The sequence below is a fragment of the Oenanthe melanoleuca genome, chromosome 6, assembly GCF_029582105.1.
Source record: "Oenanthe melanoleuca isolate GR-GAL-2019-014 chromosome 6, OMel1.0, whole genome shotgun sequence".
Classification (NCBI taxonomy): domain Eukaryota; kingdom Metazoa; phylum Chordata; class Aves; order Passeriformes; family Muscicapidae; genus Oenanthe; species Oenanthe melanoleuca.
Genome location: NC_079340.1, coordinates 27,318,281 through 27,339,382, shown reverse-complemented (window position 1 = coordinate 27,339,382; position 21,102 = coordinate 27,318,281). Strand labels below are relative to the sequence as shown.

Genomic DNA, 21,102 nt, shown 5'->3' with positions numbered 1-21,102 from the left:
CAAGGCAAAAGATTTTCCCTAATGCTGCTTAAATTACCTTTGATTTTTAGAAACTTCACCTTGTTTTGAGGTTAAATTTGTTTAATTCCAGCTTTTTGATGTCACAGAGTTTTCAGTGTGATTGAAAAGCTCCTGCTCTTTCCTGCTCTTACATCCTTCCTCTGCTTTTAATCACCTGTCATTGTGATCCAGTCCCCTCTGAAGCCTTTATCTGAGTAATGATTTGACTCTGAGTCCTCCAGGATCACAGCTGAGGGCTCACCTTGTGTTGATGGTTCTCCACTGAATTCCCTTCTGAAAATCCACATGTACACACCCACCAGTGTTATACATTTTTTTTCTGCTTTTCCTTTATATTCTTTGTATACATTAAATGATCAGAAGAGCAGGCACTTTAGCTGCCTTTTCTGGGAGATTTTAATAATGTTCCCCCACTGCCTCTGTCAGTTGCTGTTGCCCAGCACATGGCTCTCAGTCTCCCAGGGCTTTGCCTCCTCGATTTGGAGTTATTTTTCATCAGTCTGTTAGAACATACTTGGTTGGTTTGCATGGCTTGAACAAGCATTGCCTGTGAGTCACCAGCAGATTTACCAGGGAAGGTTTTGTATTCCTGTCTTGGCCAGCAGGACCTCGTGCTGTGGGTTGAAGGAAGTCATCTCTGAGGTATCTGGCTCAGCAGAGCCTCCCCTGCTACCAGAGCCATCTGTCTGAGCAATGCCTTCCTACACTTTTCTTAAGCCTCTTTGAGTTCAAATTATTCAGGTCTTGAGTAATTTGTAAATCTTGATTTGTGAAAAATGCTATTAAAATTTTGCTCAATAAGCAGTATCAAATTGGCATTGTCAAATACAGACCCTAAAGATACATCCTGAATACTCCTGCCTTTTCTGTGTCATTCTTCATCTACAGCTCACAAGGGAATTTAGCCTGATCTATTTTTGTTTTCACCACATCATGCTGTAATAAAGATTTTTATTGTCTTTAAACATACTGTTCCTAGTTATTTCTTTGATAAATTTATCTTTCCTATTGGCTATATTTATTTCAAATTTAATGACTTAGTCATTGCCTTTTTTTTTCTCTTCAGTTAATATTATCTCTGTTCTTATGATTGAGACCTGCAGCAGAATATCTTAAAAATTGTTTGGTTTTCCTTTTATGGTTAGTTTGAGATCTAGGAATATGTATGTTCCTTCCAAATGTCACATGCATGTATAATTATATATACATACCTAACACTGCTCTCTATTTCTGTTTGTCCTTGCATGCAATCAAATAATGTTTGGAGATATATGCTAACTTTTGAAAATGATAAAAAGCTTTATATATTGGGATGAGGTCCAGTATTTGTGTCCTGCTGTCAGGTGCAAAACTTCCTGATTTAGGAAGTAATCCTGTTGAGTTTTTTAAGATAAAAAGGAGGTTTGATACTGACTTTTCTAGCTGAGTTTCAGCAGGTTGGAGTCAGCTGTATTTCTGTTGACTGAGGAAGTTCTTTCCAGTTCAAGTTACTCCCCATTGTTTTGTCTCTATTGTTGCTGCCCTGCAAGTGCAGCTGCAGTGTGTGTGACCTGCTAGTGCACAGACACCAGGTTCTGTTATTCGAGGTCAGCCAGAGAAAGGGGTCGAGGGACCAACAGTCCCTTCATGTGAAGAGTTAAAAGGACAAAGAGGGGTCATGTCTCACTCCTCCACTGCCACATTCCTGATAGCTCAGTGGTTGTGTCATCCCCTAATGAAGGAGAGCACGAGGAGGATTTGGAAAGGGGGAGATCCCCGGTGTTGCGGAAGGTTGGATGTTGTGTGCATCCGGCACAAAATCCATTCCCAGGGCTCCCTGCTGTCCCTTCCCTTGTGCCACGCACAGAACTGGCCCTGGCACTGAGCAAGCCAAGGGCTCTGCTCTGCTCTCAGCAGGCTGGAATGCTTTCACACCCTGCTGCAGAGATGGGGCACTCAGCACAGCTCAGCACACCTACTCTGCACTCTGGCAGTCAGCACAGGTTTTTTCCGGCTGCTGGAGTCACAATTAAGTTATTCCAGCATTTGGCTGCTTGAAAAGACCCTTGGCACTATGGTGGAGTTACTGTAAAGTAGCTTTGATGGTTAATTCTAATTACAAACCAATCCAGCTATATGAATGTGGCTGTAAGCAGCTTCAGCTTCTGAAGTATGTTTTCATGTCAAAAATTGTGCTGGACGAAATGCATACAAGATAAAGGAATATTTACTTATCTAATACTTTGTGAAGCCTAATGATTAGAGATTATACAGAAAGCCCACACCTTTCCTTATAAATTGGACCTGTTCCAGCATTGTTGAGAAATAGAGAAGGGATTTGTGTCAGATACTTGCTGCTGAGGAGTGCAGAATTTTAAAAATAGTCTTTGCAATAAATGGGCTTTAAAAGAAAATTAAATGGTGGGTGCTGTATTTTGCCTTCATAGGCACCTAAAATAAGGGTAATGCAGGCAGTGAATTCACAGATTTGTATTATAATTAGATACAAATGAAACTTAACAGAAAATAAGATATAGCACATATATTTCTTCTGGATTGCTTCTGATTAACCTCATATTCAGTTAGTGGGCTTAGGCTTCTTGTGCATAAATCTAAGACCCTACAGAGATGATGCTGAAATCCTGGCAGTAGGCAGTAAAGCTGTGCTTGCAGTTGCTTTGCTCCTCTGTACTGCCCACAAGATTCTAGCCAACTTTGGGCTCCTGTGGGTACATTCCTTAGTTGAGTGGAGTTCCCTTCTTTGCATTGACATGCTGATAGCTGTGTAAGTAACATGAATTCCCAGCTTTGGTCCTGTGTGTAGCAATTGGTGAACTTGCCCTGCAAAAACAGAATGAACAGCTCCATAATGACCATAATTGACAGCTCAGCATCTCACTTGTGTGTGCAACTTGCTCAACTTTGGGTGTTGCAGGAAAGGGAGAGCCCAAAGGAGAGCTGACAGTGCAATCACAAGTAACCTCCAGAATCTTGCTAAAGCAAGCCCAGTTGGTATTCAGCTGCTATGAGGGCTGTTCCTTCATGCCAGTAGAGCAGTTTCACAGCTGAGGATTTAGCCTGAATGATTACTCACATCTCTGCTAGAAGAACAACTGTATTCCATGCAGTGAGCAATTGCACTGCTGTCAGCAGCAGCTGATGGATATGACAATATTGTGAGTCAATAGAATTAACATCAGTAAGTTACAAAGTTTATTACAGTCCATCCATTAAGGAATACACTAGCATGAAATTGTCAGTCACTGTTGTAATGCTGGGAAGTATTTTTGTATGAAATCAGACACAGAGCATGAATTAACAGTGCAAGTGTTCATAACAGCAGGGCAGCTGGGGTTTTGTCTGACCCAGGGCAGCACAGCAATCAGTGGTGGGCTTAGAGGGTCTCCCATGTCTCTTCCATGCCTGTTGTCATTCAGATTTACAGTCACAGCCTCACGCTCCATTTCCCACTTTCCCCCAGCCTTGTCTGCTGCAGCTCCATCAGCTTGGGAACTGCCAGTGTGAGCTCTGCTTCCTGCTGCTCCATCCTCCTGCAGGTTGAACAGAGGCAGAGGCTGTGCTGAGAGCTGCTTCTACTGAGATGTTGTGACAGGAGTGTAAAAAACAGCTTTAGAAGGTCCACATTTTAAAGATGCATATTAGATAAGGATTAATTTTAAAAACCCTATTATTACACTTTCTTTCCATTGGTTGTAATAAAGAAACTTATGTAGATTCTAAAATCCTTTGGAAGCAAAGAAACTAAAGAAACTGCCTTTTTTTTTTTTTTTTTTTTTTTTTTTTTTCCCTGAGCACAGATATTTGGAGTGACTTGCTTAACAGATAAGAGCCTGGGAAAAATGAGTGGACAGTTTGGGTCAGGATGTTATTAGAAGCAAATTTTGGTCTTCATAGTGTTTATGCTGTTCCAGCCACTCGTGAGATCACAGCAGCCTGCAGAGAAGGAAACAATGGAATTTGATGTTGCACCAAACATCAAACAGGGTTGAAGGTTCTGTGACCTCTGCAAGTAATTAAAATAAAGCTTCACTGGAAAATGGTAGGCTACTGCCACAGTTCCTGTTTTACAATTCATGACATTCCTTAAGGGGTTTAAAAGATGAGTCTGAATTATTCTTTGTGCTGCTCCACAGTCCTTCAGAGAGTTAAGAAATCAAGTCATTCTCCTTGGTCATGGTAGGAATAAATATTGGATAGGTTTGTCTCTCAAATGGGCCTATAACAACTGTTCATTAAAACTAAAAAAAAAAAAAAAAAAAAGGAAGAAAGGGAAGTGCTTTTCTTCTCAGATGTACTCTTTCAACTACATAAGAGTTTTTATAGTATTTAAATAGAAAAGTAAAGCTTTCTACACATTTACTAGCTCTCTGTCAGGTGACTGAGTTATCTCTGAGAGTGAATGAGTGCAGCTGTGCAAATGTAACACGACAAATATGCACTTAATTGTGTCCTTTGGCCAGCAGAACATGTCTGTTGGTAATTAGTTCTTCCTCTACCAGAGCCACTGGCATCTGAGCTCTCCTAGTGGGATTCTTGTTTTTGTTCTCTCTGGCTCTTGTTCGCTGTTGTTCTGGAAGGAAGGACAGAGCTGGAGGCATGAGTAATAGGAAACCTCAAGCTCTCACATTCACCAAAGAGGAAAACATTTATTTAATCAGCTTAGAACTTTACAAGCAGTCAGAGAATAAAAGTTAGTCTTATGGGAAGTGAGGACAGAGGGGTTGGACTCAGAAAATACAGTCCTTGGCTTTTGAAGTGCTGTCACCCCAGGGCTAACGCTGCATGTGAGCTCAGGTGCTTTTCAGCTGGATTTTTGGGACATGTTGGCTTGTCTGCAGGTGTATTTGCAGCTCCTGGGTTGGAATAATTCTTGCAGTACCCACCACTGCCTATCCTGACAACTAGGGGTGACAGCACATTTTTGTTTTCAGGGGGTCCCCAAACAGTGGTGTTCCTTGGTAGTGTTTCTCCAAAGTATTTTATGTAGGACATTAAATGTAATTTAACCTCCTTTGTAGACTGGGAAACTGAAGGTCAGTGTTGATACAGACTTGATTTCAGTTTAAGTCTTGAAATTACCAGAATAAATAGATCCTTAGTACTATCTAAAATAATGTATCTATTCCATTCATGAGCATGCATATAATGTGCATGTTGTGGACAGTATCTATATTTGCAGTATATAGAGAATAATTAAAATTCTTGTATCTTTGATCAGTCACTGCTCAGTGAGGTTTGCAGAGCTGTAGAAAGCTATTCAAATTTAGCATCCATTTATCTACATTTATAATTATGTTTGTAGAGTTCCTTTGGTCACTTTTTTCACTCTGCAATTCTAAGGCTGTGGAAGTATTTGGTAAATGAGAATGTACTTCTATTTTTTCAATTTAATTTTTTTCTGTCTGCTGTGTTCAAATGAGATTTTATCTGAGAACCTGTTTCAGATTTGTCAATGTAGGTGGAAGATAAATGGGTAAGTCAGAAGAGGTTGTGTGTTGTTATAAATTGATAACTGATATTTTCTGCTTTTAGGGCACATGCAAGTGCCTGATGATTTAACAGAGACTTTATAGGCAGTGACAGAAACACATAGGTTTAATATTTCATTTGACAATAAATTGTTCTCAATTCATTCAATTCCATTTAAGAATTTGAAGTCAAAACATTACATATTATTTTGGTAGCTTTTCGTACTTCTAGCTAAGCAAACCAAGGTTTTTACAGCAATTAATTTAGCTTACTCCTTATTTTAGGGATAGTCCACTAACATATCACAGTTTGTGCTTGGTGGTTTGGATAGTCCTGACACCTCAACCAAAGTGAAATAATTCAGAAGGGACCACAAGCAGTTTGATAGATCAAATCCCAGTGGCTGCATAGCACAGAGAACTGCAAAGGATTTCTGGATGTGAACTTGAGGAGGGGCAAGGAGAACTTAGCAGAGTGAGAAGATAAGAGCTTTAACTCTCTGACTGAAGAATGTTTGGGGCAAATGTGCACTTAATCAATGTTACCTATTACTGCCACAGGGATTGAGATGCAAACCTTTTAATGCACAGCACAGTGGCTTGAGATCCCAAAAAGCTGCACACTGAACATACTGAATGAGGCTTTACTAGCCCTAAAAGAGCAAAAGCAGATGTCTAGAAAGTGTAAATATTTCATTGACTTGTAGATGCAAAATTATTCTAATACATTATAAATTACTGATTTTTAGCAGCCATTTTCCCAGATGATCACAGCAAGTCAGGCACAGCAAGATGAGTTCTGAATTAGCTGAGATTCTGAATGTTTTCCAGCAAATACCTGCTGTAGGAAGGATCCCACTCATGAGCTGTAGAAACATTACAGAGGCAGAAAACTCATGAAACTGTTTTGGAAGTGTTTAACAACAACTGCAGCTGCTCTGGTGTGTGACTCTCTGAAAACCTCTCCAGTGCAGGGTGTGTTCTCACTTTGACTTGCAGGGTTGTGTTATCTGGGGCGTGGTGTTCATTCATCATCACTGACACCAGGCTAAAATTCAGCCAGTTGTTTCAGCCTGGGGAAAGGCCTGATAAACTCGAAATGGATCCCTTTGCCTGTTTGGAAGAGGCAGATGTACATGGTTTGAACTGTATTCCCTTGACTGTAGCTTATCAGTTGTTTTTCCAGGAAAATAGAACTTCAGAAAAGCCTCAGGTCTATGCATAATAATGTGATGAATTCTGGATTTCTTTATCCTCTAGTCTGGAATGAAACTAATGGGACACCTCAGAGGTTAAATAATTGCTAGGGAGGGTCAGAGATGAAGAAGGCAGCCAGTAATGAAAATTATAGAGAATGAGCATTAACTGTATTTTTCTCTCTTGGTTCAATATTGGCTTTGTTGCTGCAAGTCAAACACCAGTTCTATGTTTTCCCCCTCATTAGCTTTTTTCCTTGGGTAAGCATATTTTGTAGTGACTTCTCATTTTCCCTTTTAATAGAGACCCTGTTTTGCCTGATAGCTTTAAGTCTGCTTTACTAAAAACACATAAATCCTATTACTCTCTGGTGGATTTTGCCCCTAAAGTGCAAGAATCAACAGTAAATGCAGGATCTGATTAAGAGAAGTGCAGGCTTTTTGCAACTGAACAGTGAAATGTGTAACTAAACTAACAGCACACTGAGTCCTCTTCTCTTGCCTTGTATTCCTGAAATTCCTGGATGGGAGTTATTAAAATTGACTGGTGCAGCTTTACCTGGAGAAGGGCTGGGTGGTAGAGCTGATTTTCTGGTAGCTGTCAGGTACTTTAATCCATGTACTTCATCATCTCATATACAAGTGTTTAAATAAAAAGCCTGTGTAATGAAAACGTGAACCAAAATGTTGTTATTCTTCTCAATAGACAAAATGAAAGGTTGGATTTAGTGGCATTACAGTCTTAAGTACAGTGAGGTGGGAGATGGTTTTGATGACATTTTACAAGGCAGCTATAGAGTAAACAGATACTTTGTGCATATAGCATCACAGTGGGTGAGGAATATTTGTGAAAAAGGACTTGAGGATAATTTGTTTGGAAATTCAAAGACTTTTAGAATTCTTTACTCATTACTATGAAGAGTCATTTTCTAGCATTAATTATTTTTCTATTTAAAAGCCTGATGTGTACATTTTGTGCTTAGTTTATGATGTGAGGGAGCTAATGTATTGATTGCTTTTGTCCCCTAAGGAGAAGAAATTGCATTAATATTTATGCCTTGATTTTTCCTGTCCTCATAGGCCTGAAATCTGATCAGCTTTACCTATTATGGATATCAATGTATTTAGGAGACTGAATGACTCAGTGGATTTGGATTTGGGTAACAGGATCTAGGATACTTAGGACTTTTATATCAGTAGTTCAAATTCAGCTCAGCCTGTCTGTGCTGGTGTAGCTTCTGAAGTCATCTGGGAATTAAATTAATGGTCCCAGAAGTGGCTCTAGAAAGCTCTTTTTACTAATACCCATATCAGTAGTGTAGGGAAGAGGGCCAAGGAATGAAATGGCAGGTTGAAAACTGTGTTGTTTGGCAAAAGGAGGAGGCAGCAGCTTTACACAAATTAACTGCATGTGACATTCATTGCCTTGGACTATAAAACAGATGAAGATTTAAAAAAATATTTGTCAAATCATGGAGAACAGGTATCTTATGATGTAGTTCCTAGCCAGGAAGACACTGATTACTTGAATGGAAAGATGTGGAAAGGAGGGACAGTTCTGTGTTGTCTTTTCTCTTACAGACTTTTCCCTAGCAGTCCTGCTGGCCTCTGTCAGGTCAGGAGAGATCTCAGGGCTGAAGCAGTGTGGCACAACTTACATTCTCAGTGCTATTGTCACATCATGAGGGCAGTGTTGTATCAAACAGGTGAACTAGAAGAAAAAGGGCAATGGCCAGTCAGCAAATAATGAGTGCTCAGAAAGCAGTGCAATGCATTTGTCCCTCATGTTCCTTTTGTTTTTTGTTTAGGCAGGTGACAAGCATTATCACCCAAGCTGTGCACGATGCAGCAGATGCAACCAAATGTTCACAGAAGGAGAAGAAATGTATCTGCAAGGTAAGGATGTCTCCATTCCAAAACAAGACAATCAGGCATTGTGATTCTTCTGTCAGAGACCTCAAGAATTCATAAACCATCCCCAGTGTGTCCAAGGAGGACTGTAGTCATCCTATCCTCAACAGTGTTCTCATATTTTTTCACTTGATACCCTTTTGCTCTATTAGGTGGCCATAACTGTGACTTTGCAGGAACTCTGCACCCTTGCTGAGGCAGCCTGTGCTTGCTAAAAAATGCAATTTATTAGGCTGCCTCTGAGTTGGACATCTCATGGATAGTTTAGCCCCAGAATGGTGTATGACATACCAGACAAAGTGAAGGGATTCGTCCTGATTTCTGCTGATCAGTTTCTGTGCTATTCTGGACCACACTCCAAATGGTAAAATGCAAGTGAAAATCTTCCAGAAGCTGCAGTGAATTTGTTTTGAACCATGTAGATCTCATTCCTCATGCACACTGACAGTCTCTCCTCCAGTTCTTAATTATATTTGCTTCTCTTGCCTACTTCTCTTTTATCTGGTCACATCTCTCTTTCATTCCCATGTACTTTATTTTTATATCTTTCTATAGCCACCTCTTGTATGTTTATTTTCATCTTCCCTTTCTTGTTAACAGTCTTGCACTCCCAATTATTGCCAAGCTTGTTTTTTTTTCACGATCTTTTCACATAAAAAAGAAGATGCTCTTTTCTTTGATTGAAACGTATCCTTGATCTATATCCCACCTACTCTCTGAGAGGGTGGTATACTAACTATTAAGTTATTTTTATTGCTTGGTGTAGTATTGCTATTGATAGAAGGATATATAATACCCATTTAAGTAAGCCAGAAATAAAAGTGAATAAGGCAGATACATGTTGGGATTTTATGTATTACACTTAGGTTAGAAAACTTGACGTACTTGAAAGGAATATAGAAGAATAGTAAAAAAACAAAAAATGAAAGTGTGGTCACAGTCATTTCTTGAAATCCTGAGGAGAGGTTCTTACTGGAGGAGTTCCAAAATAAGATAATATTGTTAAGGCATCCCTTTGAAGCTAACTTGTTTTATTTTGTAGTTTGTCCTTCCTTGCAGTCCCTCTCTCTCATCTCCCCCTGACCTTACACCTCAGTCATTTTATTCCAGCTGTGCCCAGAAGGGGATGTGAAATTGTGTAGCAGCTCTGCTTGGCAGGAGAGGGAGGGGCTGGAAGAGGGCTGGGTGGGAGGTACAGCTGTCTGATGGTGAGTTGGAAAGACTAACTTGAAAACAGCAGGTACAGCAGCTGGCAAATCTTAGTTTCCTCACATCATGGTGTGATAAAGTACAAAATTAGCATCAGATCATCCTTTGCTATTATTAATTAATAACAATCATTTCCAACTGGAAATGCACCGGTCTAGCAGAGAGTGGGACTTTGGGTTAATTGAGCAGGCTTTGGTGTAAATTTGTGCAGATCAAAATAAGACAGGAGGTATCACTTTTACTCAAACTGGGCTAGAGTTTGTCCTGGAGAAGTTCAGGTGGTAGGGAAGAGGAGAGGAAAGAAACCTGGCAGCAGCTTGATCTGCTGTTCTCTTCTTAGTCTCTCTCTCTTTCTGTGATTATGAATTAATGTTCCTTGTGCTCAGTCTGTCTCAGGGGAGGAGCACCTCAAATTACATTGCTTTATTGTTCACAAGATGTTTTCTGATTAAATAATGTAATTGCTGAGTGTGCTCCAGACTGTTCTGCCAAAACTTTCCTTGCTGAATTCAGTCTGCTTGTAAGTGTGAGGACCTAAAAGCCTTTCAGTTCTCAGCTGAAATGCATATCCTGACTCCATCCAAAGCACTGACCCTAGGGTGCAGAATAACAGCATTCCAAGCATTTCTCTAAAATAGAAATACAACACAACAACAATAAAGCTAGAACAAAAATCACATTGTTGATAAAATACACAAAATAGGTGGCTTCCATCTCACTTCTAATTGTCCTCTCCCTAGAATATGAAAGCACTGTTTTGGTATTGCTTTATATAATGAGAAACATGCCAGGATTGTGGTAGAAACTTGTGTTAGAGATATGTGGGAAACTGGCAAAAGGAGAACATGGACAAACAAGCTGTCTGTTGTGGGGCTTTCTATGTTAGGGGTGGTTGGAATAGTGCTAGCAGAAACACTCTGGTTGACACTGCTCCAGCACATGAAAATCAAAAAGAAGCAGCCCCAGAAACTGTCTCTTTCCTACTGACTTCCTGGTAATCCATTATTTTGTGGGCTGCCCCACAAGGCTGTTGCTGAGCTAGGATTGCCCAGTATTTAGAGGGATGCTGATGTTGAAATAATGGTACGTGCAAAGTATAAAACTGAATAAATGAACGTGCTAGTTGGTGTTTGCCAGGTGAGCAAACAAGCATATATTAAGAATGGAAATAATCACAATTTGCTGAACTGTTTCCAGTAGTAAAAGAGAGGAGTGATGCAGCTTGGGAATCTGCACTCTTGCAAGCATTTCAAAATAGATTGGCATGTTTGGATGAATAGTATCTACAAAATGTAGCTGGCTCGGAGTGCAAGATCACAAAAATATGTACATTTAACTTCTTAAGCCTGCTTTGTCTCATTTGGATCTTTCAAATCTCTTGTCATTTTTTGAAAGAAAACCCACAACCCCTAGCTAGGTTTCACCATGAAAATGACATCCAGTTTCTTGAATTTCTTGTTCACTTTCAGCATTCTCACAGGGTGTCTGTGAATTGTGCCAGTGTGCAATAAATACTGTCCAAAATTCAATGACAGCCTTATCTTTGATGGTAGGGAAAGTTTAACAGAAAAGAATCACAGAATTGTTAATGTTGGGAAGAATCCTAAGATCATCAACTCCTGCCATTAATCCAGCAGTGAGATACAGAGGAATAGGGATCATTTTTCTCAGAGCCACACAGGAAGGAAGCTCACAGCTGGATTTGAGACATGAACTAAAATCTTCCAAGTCTTAGTTCATCCTTGAGCAATAGATGTCATATTCAGAGGGTTATTACTCAGATCACTGTTTTTAACATGAACTTACAGCTTACAACCTGAACTCTTCCTCCTGCATGGGCAGGGCACAGCTCCCTCCTGATCTCACAAGCTCTGTGGGGTCCTGGCTCTGAGGCTGCTGTTTGTTTACAGAGAAGGCTCTCAGTGCACTTCTCCCTGTTGTTTCCCATGCCAAATGCACAGTTTCTTCTTCGTTGGATTAGACTCACAGCCAGACATCTCAGACCCTTGCTCCAGAGGCACAGTGTTCTCTCCTGTCTCCTGGTGATGACTGTGCTGTGTACTGCTGGGAAGTGAAATGATTCCTGCTGGTCTTTACTTCTGCACCAAGCCATGTAAGGGCTTGTTAGAAGAAAGTTTCCAGGGGCCCTGACCCATCCTTCTGCTATCCTCTGAGGGTGGGGTTTCCTCTGGCTGCTTTTGAGCTAATAGTCACCAGCAGGAGACCTGGACTTGGCTCTGTTTGGCTTTTTTGTGGACAGAGTAAAGAGGTGATGTTCCCCCCTGCAGATGGTCAGGGCTCTGTGGTGACTGGAATGAGGGATGAGGATTTTATTGCAGCTGCAGTCTATGTTAAAAAATCAGTGTTAGTTTTTGCTCTGTTTCATCTTGGCCAATACCTGCCAGCAGCTTTCCAGCAGTGACCACAGTTTACACTCTGTTCCAAAGGACAAGTGAAATGGGAGGGAAATGCTTCTTGCCCCTGACGTCACTCAGTCCTTGAGGACAGCAGGATATTCCTACTTTACAGCATAAGAAAAAGTTTTGGGAAACAAACAGCCAAGGATTTGACTTTTATAGCAGGATGGATAGCTGGAATTATGCCATGTGGAAGCCCCAGTGGCACACACCAGAGCACAGGGTGGAAGTGCTGTGTGTGCCAGTGGCAGGTGCAGTGTGCTGGGATGCAGGGAGCTGCTCTCTCATGTGCAGCTCTGTGTGTACCTGTCATCCTGGCCTCTCACCCCCTGCCAGTGGGTCTCACACAGCCCTGGCTCTTGCACTGTGAATTTTCAAATTTTGCTTTTCCTTTTGCATTTTGCATGAGGGAAGATGTGATCTGAGTAGTTCTTTACAGTAACTGAATATGACACCTATTGCTCAATGGACTGACAATCAGAACTTCCATTTTATGTGCAGGGCAGTACTTAAGGGGAGAAGAGATCAGGTAACCATGGCTCAGTTCTTTTGCTCTTACCCTCCATCCTGCCAGAGGAGCCCTCTCTCTTTCAGTTCCTCCAGCTGGTGCTCACTGACTCTGTTGCTGCTTGAGGCTGCTTGAGTTTTAATTAAGGATATGTGCAAAGTGCTTTGGCAGCCTCAGGACAAAGCTGCTGCAGATACACCAAGGATTTGAATATTTTTTTTTGTTTCCCTTGTATTTCCCATGAGTTATGCTTTAATGTGAATTACTCTTGTAGTTCATACAGATTCAGCATCTGATGCAATGAAGACATTCTCTTTAATAACTGGCTTGTCATGAGCAGAAGTCATCTGCTTAGCTCTGAATAAAGATGTATTTCTCCTCCCTCAGGTTCCACTGTCTGGCATCCCGACTGTAAGCAATCCACTAAGACTGAGGAGAAGCTCCGGGTAAGCTGAATTCATGGCTCCATGACACACCATACATTTTGCACACACAATAATTGAATGTTGTTTTTAAAAGAGTGACTTTTTCCATGTTTTTTTCGCATAGCTGTCACAACTCTGGCAGAATATACAGTGGAGGCACTTCAGAGGTATTGCTCTGATTTTTAGGCTTACCACCCTCACATACCTGTCTCAGTGCACTGCCTTAAAGATAGTGTCATTTACTGACATACAGACGTGGCCAAGTATCTAAGACACTTCATTTCATATCTCAATTGTTGTGAGAGAGACTCTTAAGGAGAAGATATGAACAGGGCAAATGCTATCATATATTTTAGTGGTTTTGCACATCTGTGTAATTGCTCTATAGTTATCCCCTGTTCCGTGTGGTTATTTGTAGCATTTAGACAAGATGAACTCTTCTTTCTCTTTGCCATCCAAGTAAGCCTCAACCTAAAGTGATCCTGATTTGAATGCCAAAAAGAGCCAATTACCCATGGACTTAAATCAGCATATTCAGACAAACTTTCTGGGTCAAATCCTTGGTGACAATAATGCTGCACTGATAAATGCTAGAGCCTGGCTTTTTGCATGAACCAGGCAATTCTAAGCCCTTATCCACCAATTCATTCTGTGGAAAACTTTCTCTTTTTCATGTCTCAGTTGGTCCCTTGAATTTTGCTAATTTGCCAGGATATGAATATTAGAGGCTGCATAAGAATAAATTGTCTTTCAGATAAGTAAACTAAGAGGTACTGATATGAAGATACCTATGACATCCTGTAGGTTGTATTCTTTGTGGGTCTCATTGACAGGAAGCCACATCCTTTAGCATTTATTCCAGTACTGGTGTGTAAAACATCCCCCACAGAGAATTTATTATGGTCATAGGTAATGTGCAGATAAATTCCTGTTGAGCAGAATTCATGTTAGTATGGGCAAGAGCATAACTGGCCCTAAATGGGCATGTGGTCTAGAATGACCAAACCTCAGTGCAGGAACCATCCAGCATTCACATGTTGTTCTGTCCTGACTTTTTGTAAGAAAATGGAAAATTATGCCAGACTGGATTTTCTTCCTCATTTAACAGTTTGAATGTAAGACAGTATTTTGGCCATGCTTAAGTGTCAGAATGCTTTTGCCTTGTAGTGCTTGGTTGCAGTACAATACCTCCCTTTCACTTGGACCCCAGAGTTTTATCAAAGCACTCCTAACTACACTGTGGCCCTTACTAGCCTTCTCCAGCTGACCTTATAAATCAGTTGTCTTATTTCCATTCCCCAAGGAAATGGCTGTAATCCTCTTCAAGTATTTCCCTTTTTGTCAGTATTCTCCCCCCTCACTCAGCTAATTTTGATTGAAGTGAGCAAAGTGAATGGATTCACTCACCTGCAAGGCATTGCCTGAGTGAGTTCTTGCAGGAAGAGGAAGTGAAGCTGAAGAAGGCAAATTGTGGGAGCAACTGAGCAATGTGACAGCACAGCTGTGCAGCACCATGCTCCTGGAGGATACCTTCTGTGCAGAGGTTTAATAGGTCCTTAAAAGGCATTGATAAGGGCACCCTGCAGGAGCTGGCTGAGAGATGCACTGGTTTTAGCTTCTGTGGTACATCTTAGATAGTCTCTGTCTACTCTGGTGCAAAGTCAAGCTCCTTATTCTAAAATCAGCTGGAGTTCACTTTGATGCCTTTGACACCTGCTGCATCCTGCTGACCCAAATGAAGGCAGTAGCAAACAGGTAGGTACAGAAACAAACAAAACTGGGGGAACTATGTGCTATTTGAGCATGTCAGCACTAAATTGGGGTCTGATTGAATTTCAGTTTTTTGTTCAGGGTCAGATCTAGATTTTCTGGTGGTTCTGCAAAAAGCCAGTGCCATTGCCTATTTGCTTGCTGGGTTTCCTTTCCCTGTAGAACAAAACAAAACAAAAACTCTTTTATCACTGAAGTAACTTCAGAAGTTTTCAGCAAGTTCTGTTTTCTCTCAGTAACTGAATTGTGATATAAACTAATCAGCATTTGAGCTGGTCAAGATCTGAGAGGGAGTTCATAAAAGCAATGGTTGCTTTAGATCTTTTCCCCGCTGATATCTGTGGAAGTTTACAAAGACAAAACAAACAAAAAACAAAGCAACCATATGTGTAACAAAAATATATATTATTTAGTTTATTTATGACTGTCTGGCTATTCATGATTCTGCAGCGGTCAGTAACAGATATTGTAACACAAACAAATGATAATAACTTGATTGAAAAAAGAGCTTAACCACTGAACTGGGGAAACTGCTTTCCTTTTCACTCATTTTTCCCTTTTGTGTTTCATGACAGCATTCCTCATCTGAGTTCTTTTATCCAAAGAGTCTGGTTCTGCGCAGGCCACGCTCTGCAGAGGTTTGCTGTTGTGTTTTCATAGTGTTGATAATGATCTTCTTTACTGAGAAGATTCTTCATTACTGTCATTTGCTGTGCTTGCTACTACTCCTGCCACACAGCTTTCCTGCTACCACTTGCCACCATGGGCACTGACGCTGTATTTTGCATCACTTGTTTCAGTGTTGCTTGTTAATTCTCACATTTTTTTAATTTTGTTTAATGAAATGCTTAAAATTAACTTTTTTATTTTAGATTCAGATGAGCTTTTGGGGGCTGTAGTATTGGTCTTCCAGTATTCCAGAAAGTTTTCCTTCTGAAATAAAAAAATTAGAATGCAAATATGAAGCAAATGAAAATGGTGAAAAAATAGCTGACTTTAAAGCAATGGTTAAAAAGAAATAGTTTTCTGTTAACAATGACTTATGTTTTTAGGAAAAAAACCCTAAAAACTTCAGTTAAGTCACTTCCTTTTTAATATATATTGACCAACTACCCATGAATACTTTAGCTGAGAAAATGCTTACAAAATCCTGGGTTTGGATATATTCTATGTGCTGCCTGAGAGCATTTGCCTCTCTAGTCTGGTGCACATGCACATCTGAGTTGCAAGATCCTCTCTGTCCTCTTGACTCTGGAGTAGCTTTCTACTTTCAGATTTTACTGGGTTTGCTTTGCACCTACAAACAGCACCCAATTCCATTTCTTGTCCTTCAGGGCAGTGTTTATTTGGTGGTTGTGTCTGCTGTGGGACGTGTGGCTGTGCTGATGCAGGTGCACCTGAGGTAGTTTTCACCTGGTGATGAAGGCAGAGCACACTGGTGGTGCAGACCTGGTACAGGCTGAGAGTCTGTGCTACTGGATTTCCTGGATGTTGGTTTGTGCAGACTTCACATCTCTCATTGCAGAGCAGATGCAGTTAAATGTCAGCCAGGACAGGGTGTCTGTGAGATCCAGCCTGCAGGATGGGGTTGGACATGGAATCCAATTCTGTGAGTCAGGGGGGTTAATGCAAGCCCTCTACCCTTTGTCCTGCACGGTGGTTTAGTTACTTAACTTCTGTTGAACACCTCTCTCTCTGTTAGCTACAGATCTGTGTGTCAAGAAAATGCAGCATAAAGATGTGTTGTCAGTGCTCCTAGGGAGAGCAGTGTCTCTTCAGTCCTAGGCTTTATGGAATAAAATCTTGGAGTCTGAAAACAGCAAACTGTGGGACCATTTCACTCACCTTTTAGGCCAGTGTAGTGACTTCTTGCATTTGGCTTAGCATGCAAGAGTCTGAGTTTCCAGTGTTGAAATCAAGGAGCCTCAGGATTCAAAAGCCAAACCCTATTCAATGTATTCAAGGCAAAATAGGAGCAGCCCATGTTAAAATTAAGCTGTGTTCTCCTTCTTGCTTTATAGACTGTGCAGGATACAAATAGCTTAGGGATGTGTAGGATGCTGAGTAGGATACTGAGCTTACAGACAAATATCCTCTTGTGTAAATTTGGTCAATATTAAACTCTGTTTGGATTTACATGGTGATTCTACAAAATGTAATTCAGGGCAGATTTTGGCTTTAAGTCTTTTTCTGCAGAGTAGACACAAAGGTGCTGTCATTGCTGTTGCTATAAAAGTGGGCTAAAGGCTTGAATCTATGTGAAAATTGTAGTTAGAAAATGGTAGGGTGAAATCCTCTGAATTCTCTGAAAGCTTGTGTTGAATTCAGTATCTTCTGGACTTCCCACTTTATTTTCTTGTTCTTCTTCTTAACTTACTCTTGATGAAGGCTAAGTTTGCATGAGTAGTATTGTAGAAGTTTGTTTGGTACCAACGTACCTTCAGTGATTACATGCTGAAAATTCATTCTCCCTTCTGGTCTTTGTGTCCAGAAAGGAAAGGAAAATTAGTTGTAACTATTAATATCTGTGTCTGTGTGAGTTTGAACTAACCTGTTCACTAGTTTTGTCTTGATGCATATTTAGTGCAGAGAAATAAAGAATGCATGCATTTGAAGGAACACTCTTGTAAGGAGAAGGGTAGAGTTAAACAAGCAGAGAGGCACGAAGAATGCTGACATTGAGGGACTTTGTTGGTCTTGTGCAGCCATTGAAAATTACAGAAATCCATAGGAGATCCATATTTTATGAGCCCTGGTTCCAAATCCCAATCAACTGTAAAACCTGGCAGCTGATAGAGCAGGTAGTCAGTGTAAAAAGTGTTGTACTGAGAAAGTCAGATCCCTTACTGTTGCTAGGTCTGCTCAGTAGAAGAAATTCCATCCTAATCTTCTATTAGGTTATTTATAAATATGTTTAATTTAAAGTAGCTTATGAGGTTTAGAGGATTTGCTTAAGCTATAATGTTAAATGTTATTAAGTGAAAACATATTCATTCTTCTGCAGCTATTATCACCGCCTTGCATAATGAACTCTATCAAAAAATTAAGGCAGGTACTGTAAATGGTGACGATGCCTTTGTAAAACAATAGTGCATCCATTTGGCCAGATGTTCTTGGGATCAGTTTTGATCTGGTTGCCTGCACCTGTAAGTTTTTACAGAGCATGATGCTGAACATCTGTACTTGAGAATGCCAGAGCCACCACATTGTAGCAGCACCTGGATGATGTGAATGGCTCTAGCCGGGATTTTTTTTTAAGAAATTATTTATTTAGATGATGTAGCATGCATGATTACATGACAAACAGGGGTAAATGCAGATGAACAACTTAAGCTTTGTAGTCTAATCCTGAACTATCAAGGTAATCAGTTTGGGGCATCTGCATGGGTGATATGATAACTGAGCACTCAATTCACAATGAACCTTAGAGGATGAGCATGACACTTGGTGTTATCTCTATCAATCTGCAAATGAAACTGGTAAAGAACTTTTGTGTTGAAGGTAAATGCATGCAATGAAGAACAAAAACAAACATAAGAAGTCTGTGATAAAGTGGGAAATACTGAGAAGTCTTGCAAATACTTTAGATGCTTTGTGATCTGTTTTTTTCCTTTGGCTCCTTTAATGACATGCATGAATTTTTCTTGACTGAATTTCTATTGATTTTTTTTTCATATACTTCATAGACTTTCTGTATTTGGTACAGACATCCTATATTGATATATTTACTGCTCTTACACCCATTTGCGTGGAAGATGAAGGGAAAAAAGTGATGACTCTCCTACTCTCAGAAAATGTGGAGAATCCACCAGAAAAGAAAAAAACATTAGCTCTTCATAGAAATTTCCTTTAAATTTCTCTACACAAAGGTGGCTTCATGAAAAGCTGTATTTGAATCCTTCAAGGGAAAGAACAATCATATAAAAAATGGTTCTGATCTCTTTGTAGAAGTAAGGCAGCTTGTTTTGTTGCAGGGAATGTAAAGCAAGTGTCACAGGACTATTGTGATGGAAGTGAATATCTCTAAATTATTGCATTCATGTTAAAGATTGTGTCCTCTTTCTTTACCTGTTTTCTTTGAATAATGTGTGGAAGAGATGCACTTGTGTTATCTCCACATCAGAGCCAGCCCTATTCCTGTTTTAGCTGTGCTCTGATCAGCTCCCTTCTACAATGGAATTCACATCCCAGTGCAGTTACATCAATAGAGAACTTGACCTCTGGTGTGTCTCTTGCCACCTGTGTAAGAGAGTCACAGTGGTGTTACACAGGGTCAGGGATGAAAGTGTAATTCAGTCTAATAAAAGCCATACCAGGTCACAGATTTTCAAACGGGATCTTTTATGGGCCTCTGAGGAGAGGAGCCAGCCATAGCAACTGAAAGGATGCCAGAGGAACAGCTTATTTCAAGGAATCTTTGGTGTATGTTTGTAAAAGCAAGCAGCATAAATGTTTTCAATTGCAATGCAATTGTCTTTAGGGGAAAGTGCAAAGCTGAGAAGGATTCCAGACCATATGGGAAGAAGCAGGGTAGGAAAGAGCCATCTGTGATGGAAAAACTGTCTAACTCAAAATAAGAAATAGGGCAAAGTGAGGCAGGAAGGGTGAGGGTAGATGTACAAGTCCTTTTTCATGCACTGTCTTCAAGGGTATGTTAAGATCCAAACAAGGTAGAGAACTGGGAGGTGCTAGAGGAGCCCCAGAGCTGCAGGTCTGCTTGGATTCAGCTCTCAGGAAAGGAGCAGAGTGTGCTCAGGCCATGGCTGGCATCCTGCCTGGCAGTGGGGAGCTTTGCAATAGGCAGAAGGTAACACTGATGTACACAGAAGGAATCACAGAAAATAGGAAACTGGTTTAAAGGGTGTCATTTCTGGCTCATGGCCTTGTTAAAGGGATGGTGAAGAGGAACTTGGAATAGAAACCCAGTGAGGAAATGAAGAACAGGTGCTACAGCTTGCCAGTCCATCTGACAATCCCTCTTGTACTCCAGGGTTAAAGAAAATTATTAGCAGGATAAGGCTGAAACTATCTTTTTAAAGTGTCTGACTTTATTTAGTAAATTCACTGAAGTGATAAATGCAAGTGAATTTTCCTTAAACGAAAAGGTTTTTAGCAGTGTCACTAAGAGACAAAACTAAGGGGCTGGAGTGAGGACTGAGAATTTCTTGTTTTCTGAGGCAATTATAAAAACTCCAAAGGGCCTGCCAAATGGGAATAAGCCATAACTGCCTCTAACACTTGTTTTCCTACAACAGGGAAAATTGAGCAGACAAAACTTTCAAAGTATGTCTGCCAAAAGCCAAAGGTAACAGAGACACCCCTAAAAGTACCTCAAGTACTTAATGCTGTTCCCTATGTTGTAATGAAAACAGTTGTTTTCCATAGTAACTGCAGCAACATGTTACATGTGTCTCCACTCAAACAGAGTGAAATGGAAGAATGGAAGGGGGAATAAAGTGTTTCTCAACAGCAGCCAGATTTTCCAGCTCAATTATTGTAACATTTCCATGAAACAAGTGCTTGTTGTTGGGATTTTTGATTTGGGAGGAACTTAAGGGAAGATGAGAAATTTCTGTTCCCCTTTGAGATGTAGGAATTTGCAGCTACAGAGAGAAAATAAGAGAAGCATTTAAAGGTCCAGCTGAGAAAGTGTTCTCAAACAAGCTCTGGAGAGGATTTGTGACTGTGTCAGTCCATCTGCTCTCTGTTTGATCTGAATCTTACATTTTTTGGTGGAACATATTCAAAACCTCTTGTTTCTCTAACCATCCCTGAATGTGGTGACTTCATTTTCAAAAGTGAAATCAGAGAAAGTCTGCCACACAATCCATGACTAGACTTCAGCATTTTTTATACAGATGGTTCCAATAGTTTCTCTGGCTTTGAAACTAAAAGTGGAAAGTCTCTGGGTTCAGTTGAAGGGTTCCTTCAGGAAATGTATGCTGAAATATAGGTCCAGTAGCCTTTTGTGTTCACTCCAGTATTTTCTGAGAAACAGTGAGCCAGGCTGTCAAGCCTTGTTTCTCTTCAGGTGTGCCTGAAGGTCCCTTGGTCCAGGGGGCCTAACATCACAAGCTGGTGAGGTAAGGACTGTTTTCCAGGATTTCATTTTAAGGGACTTTGAGGTATCCCACTGCACTGGTGTCATCAGAGTCATGTGCTGACACGAAGTTTTGT

The 21,102-nt window shown here is 40.4% G+C and overlaps 1 protein-coding gene across 26 annotated transcripts in view; it reads left to right on the top strand.

The window, feature by feature from the left end:
• Nucleotides 1–21,102, top strand: part of ABLIM1 (actin binding LIM protein 1) — a 189,317-nt gene that overhangs the window by 131,721 nt on the left and 36,494 nt on the right. For 16 of the 26 annotated variants that reach the window (XM_056494501.1, XM_056494488.1, XM_056494486.1 and 13 more), the window contains 3 exons: nucleotides 8,494–8,581; nucleotides 13,118–13,176; nucleotides 15,501–15,563. In XM_056494501.1, the coding sequence (XP_056350476.1) occupies nucleotides 8,494–8,581; nucleotides 13,118–13,176; nucleotides 15,501–15,563 (210 nt within the window). The remainder of the gene's footprint in view (nucleotides 1–8,493; nucleotides 8,582–13,117; nucleotides 13,177–15,500; nucleotides 15,564–21,102) is intronic. The other 10 variants (XM_056494502.1, XM_056494499.1, XM_056494496.1 and 7 more) reach the window with 1 other exon arrangement.